Source organism: Triticum aestivum, chromosome 5B, assembly GCF_018294505.1.
Source record: "Triticum aestivum cultivar Chinese Spring chromosome 5B, IWGSC CS RefSeq v2.1, whole genome shotgun sequence".
Lineage (NCBI taxonomy): Eukaryota > Viridiplantae > Streptophyta > Magnoliopsida > Poales > Poaceae > Triticum > Triticum aestivum.
In genome coordinates this window covers 588,323,042-588,327,634 of record NC_057807.1, presented here as the reverse complement: position 1 = coordinate 588,327,634, position 4,593 = coordinate 588,323,042, and the positions used below count along the sequence as shown (strand labels likewise).

Sequence of the window (4,593 nt, the reverse complement as noted above, 5' to 3'; positions counted from 1 at the left end):
GCTCCCCGCCATCGTAAGTGGCTAGTCTGGCTCGGACGGGGACCATATATGCAGGCGGGAGGAACCCCTGGGTCTAAAACTCCACCAATCGGCCATGGGATCCAGAACACTTCTCCCAATCACCTGGCTTAGCACTACGGGAGCGAGAGGAGGAGCTGCGGCGGCCGGCCATGATGGGATGGCTTTTTTCGGCCGCGCTCTGATGGATACTCGCTGGAGGAAGATGGTGTGATTTGGATCTGAGTATCGCCGTCTATTTAATAGGCGATTTACTAACATTGTCAGGGTGGCAGATGTAAAAATGCCCCGACTTCTCACATTCGCTCGACACGTGGAGACTGCCATTATTAGGGTATAGAAGCCGAGGAGTGCAACATTAATGGGAAGCCGGACACTGCTCGTTACAACAGCTACTCAGGGATTTTGGAGAAGAACCCGCCTTGCAATGCCGAAGACAATCTGCGCGCCGGACTCATCGTCATTGAAGCCTGGTTCAGGGGCTACTGAGGGAGTCCTGGATTAGGGGGTCCTCGGACAGCCGGACTATATACTTTGGCCGGACTATTGGACTATGAAGATACAAGATTGAAGACTTCGTCCCGTGTCCAGGTGGGACTCTCCTTTGCGTGGAAGGCAAGCTTGGCAATTCGGATATGTAGATTTCCTTCTCTGTAACCGACTCTGTGTAACCCTAGCCCCCTCCGGTGTCTATATAAACCGGAGGGTTTAGTCTACTCTTGTACTGCTCATATCTTCAATATTAATCTAGCAGGAAGTAGGGTTTTACCTCCATCGAGAGGGCCCGTACCTGGGTAAACATTGTGTCCCCCGCCTCCTGTTACCATTAGGCTTAGACACACAGTTCGGGACCCCCTACACGAGATCCGCTGGTTTTGACACCGACAGAGACAAAATCATGTACCCCTTCGTGAAGGCGTTGTTGTGGAAGAAGTTGACTTAGTCATAGGTGTTCTATTCTTTCCCTTATAATGGTTTGACCTTGATTGTCTTTGTTCTGTACTCTGTTTAATAATTTATAACGATGGTTATGTGCATAAAGGTCGGGGGGGCAACCTCCTTTCTTCTCTTAAAAAAAAGGATAATGTGGAGGTGCAGGAATCGAGTGGAGTGGGTTAATCATCCTTTTTCTAACTTCACCAAAATGCACTAGCCAATATCAATATCTCAACTCCACTTCACCAAAATGTGAAGCTAGAGATGTCCAGGATAACTCCACCTATTTTTTTTTCTAATAAAACTGTGGAGTTAAGCTGTCCAATGCAATCTAAGCCGTTGTGGTGGTATTCTCTTTCAACGAACGAATCTGAACTCAGTAGAATAGATTGTTTCGTTGGTGTTGGCGTTCTGCTTGGGATGTTGTTTGTTTGTCCCTCCGTCTGGAAATACTCGTCGAAGAAATGAATAAAAATGAATGTATCTAGAACTAAAATACGTCTAGATACGTCCATTTTCGCGATAAGTATTTTCGGACGGAGGGAGTACGTATGATGCAATTATAAGGTACGGAGTCAAAGACGAAAAAATTGACTAGTTTGACACGTTCATAGACTTATGATGGACTTGATCTAGGCTAAAAAAATGACTTGCGAACTTTGGTGGTAGCAGCGTTTTGTAAACTAGTGTAAACTCGACTGGAATTCCGTTTCGGAAAAAAAAACTCGACTGGAATATCAATATAGTCCCGTCGTCCCGAGCCCGAGAGTATCAAATGCCCTCGGGGTGGCAACAGGAATGTCAAGACAACTGATGTCTGCGCTTGTGACATGCCATTCATCGTGTGCCCGCTCAAGAACGGCATCGCCCGCGCTTTCAATCTCTCGTGTGACCGGTGACCCGGCGGTGGGTGGCAAGTTGCAAATATCTATACTGTATGATCATTCCGGCATTTCAATGCAAGCAAGAGACAAGAGAATGACCATGGAGCCCATGATTTTTGAAGCATAACCGAGAGTAAAACGAAACAAGCAAATTACACATGCATGAATTCCTCCCTGTATCGTGCTATTTACAAGCTCAAGATCCCAATTTTAGATGGATCGGAGCAGCATGAACAAATTTTGGCAAGCATGACCTGATCACACACGAGCAGTCCAGGAGCAGCCGGCACGGCAGCTAGCTCAGCCCAAGGCCGACATCTTAGTGTGGCAGTGAGACTTCCTGGGCCCCATGGCCCCGCCGGCGTAGCTCTGGCTGCGGGAGTAGAGCGTGGCGCCCGCGCCGCCGGCGAACTCGCACGGCGCGTCCTCGTCGATCGGCGCCATGGACGCCGCCCCCGCCACGCTCTGGCTCCTGGGCACGGCATGGAGATGGACGGCCTGCCGCTGCTGCTCGCCTTCGCGCCTCTGCGAGGCCGCTCGGATGAGCTCCCGGAGGTCCTCCTCGCCGCCATAGTCGGCGCCGGAGCCGCAGCTCTGGCTCCTGGACAGCGGCGCGGGCACGAGCACCGGATAGGCGCCGAAGGCCGCGTCGGCCGGGACGTAGCGCGCGCACCCCGTGATGCTCCGCACGTAGAAGTCCCGCGCGCGGCCGAACGCCCGCGCCGGCGCCCTCCACAGCCACCGCAGCTTCCCGCTCCCCGGGCTCATGCCACCCTCCCGACCGATCGCTCGACCCACTCTCCCTGCAAGAACGAACGCTGCGCCTGCTCCCCGGGCTACCAGGCGCAGGATCACACTCTCTATCACGGACGCTGTGATGGCGAACAGCACTGGAGGATCAGGTGCGCGGGTTTTTGGTTTAATAAGGTGAGGATGATGGTGATGATGGATTAGGTTGGGTTGGAGTTTCGAGCGTCTTTGGTGGTGGTGGTGGGGTGGCCGCCTTCTTGTACCGGTGGCCGGTGGGAGCCGGGGCCGGGGCCGGGGGGGGGGGCGCGGGTGTGGATGGTAGGTGACGGGGACGACCTCCGCGCCAGTGCGGAGTGGGCGAAACTGCGCGCGGTCACCACGGCGGCGACGTTGCCGACTCGGCGTCTCGCGTTGGTGCACGTTGTTTTGTTCCGGTCTTCTAGACGGAGCGGGTCAACACAGCACCGGATAGGGGCGTGAGTTGGCGGTGTGACTCAGCCAGCCATGAGGTCTGGTGCACCGGTAAGAGCGTGTGATTGATCCTGTGAGCGACTGCGCCTTTCCGGATTTGAGAATGGAAAAGAAACGCTGGCCTTTTTCTGGTGGAGTTTGACGTGACTGCTTGGATGGTTCCGCTGCCGGGTGCATTCGCGTGACTGTTTGGCGTCTGGTGGCCATCGTGGCATCGCCGTCGGTGCTTGCAGAGTGCGAAAAGATAACGACGGACGGTAATGGATCGCCAATCATATGATTCGTGCTCGTACTACGTATCTTAGAAGATGGATTCGTACATTACTTTGAGTACATTTCACCTGCTTACACTAGCTTTCCGGTCTTTTCTCCTCTCTTTTCTCATGGGAAGAAGCTTTCTTTCAAAATACTCCATTTGTTTCATAATTCTTATCGTGACTTTAGTTTAACTTGGAACTAAAACCATGACAAAAACTATGAAACGGAGGGAATAAAATAAATAGGAGTTGCATATTGAAGGACCCTTCGAGGTAGTGGCGTAGCTAGCCCAACATGCCAGGGTGGTCCACCAATGCAAAATATTCACATAAATATATTTATTTATTATAAAAATATATTTTTCTCTATGCTATATAGATTATGGGGAAATTCCAGGGTGGTCCATGGACCACCCTGTCCACCTCCTAGATACGCCACTGCTTCGAGGCACCACGTTTTAGTACTTCCCTTTTATTTTGTTGAGCTACACACTGGGAACTTCGACTGGCTTGGTCAATCTGATAGCCATTAATTAATTTTTAACTCAAACCTTTTTCAGTTTGATTAAAATTTAGAGAAAAATAGCTGGCATTACCAATAATATGCTACGAATACATATTTTGTGACAAATCTTCTTATTATTATGGATGTTTATCCTTTTCTACATATTTGGTCAAAGTTTAAAAGTTTGACTTTGAACAAAACTCAGGGTATCTGTTTTATAGAGTACATAAAGTGGTCCAGCCGCAAGGGTTTCAACTTTCAAGCCTTAAATAAGTGTATTCATACTCGGTTGCTCTCGGGCAGCGTGACAAGAATGCCATTATGTTTTTTCATTGAAACAACAACAACAACAACAATAATAGCCGACTGCTACCTACTACCTCCGTCCCGGTTTATTGGTCCATTCGTAATTTGTGCCAAATTTTAAACATAGATTTAACTAACAAAACTTTAGTGATGTCACCAAAAATTATATCGCATGATTCATATTTGAGCATAGTTTTCAATGATATTATTTTTTGTCACATGCATTAATATTTTATTACTTAAATCTAAGGTCATAATTTTGCACAAAATACAAAGGGGGCCAACAAACCAGGACGGAGGTATATATCCTATCGTCATGTTATTTATAGACAATCTAATAGGGACACGGATTTGATGAACATGATTCCTTGCACACCCCTTATGAATAGTAAATTCAAAAAATGCTAAAAAAATCAAAACATATTTGTCTTTTGTAATATACATAGTCAATTGGTATGCTTGCGGG

At 48.7% G+C, this 4,593-nt stretch overlaps 1 protein-coding gene across 1 annotated transcript; it reads right to left on the bottom strand.

Annotated features, from left to right (window-relative positions):
• Positions 1-1,933: 1,933 nt before the first annotated feature.
• Positions 1,934-2,831, bottom strand: LOC123117039 (uncharacterized). The gene has a single exon (XM_044537892.1). The coding sequence runs from the start codon at positions 2,604-2,606 to the stop codon at positions 2,139-2,141; it is 468 nt and encodes a 155-aa protein (XP_044393827.1). The 5' UTR covers positions 2,607-2,831; the 3' UTR covers positions 1,934-2,138.
• Positions 2,832-4,593: the final 1,762 nt, after the last annotated feature.

Coding starts and splice junctions, on each gene's coding strand:
- LOC123117039 (XM_044537892.1), bottom strand. CDS start 2,606: ATGAGCCCGGGGAGCGGGAAGCTGCGGTGGCTGTGGAGGGCGCCGGCG.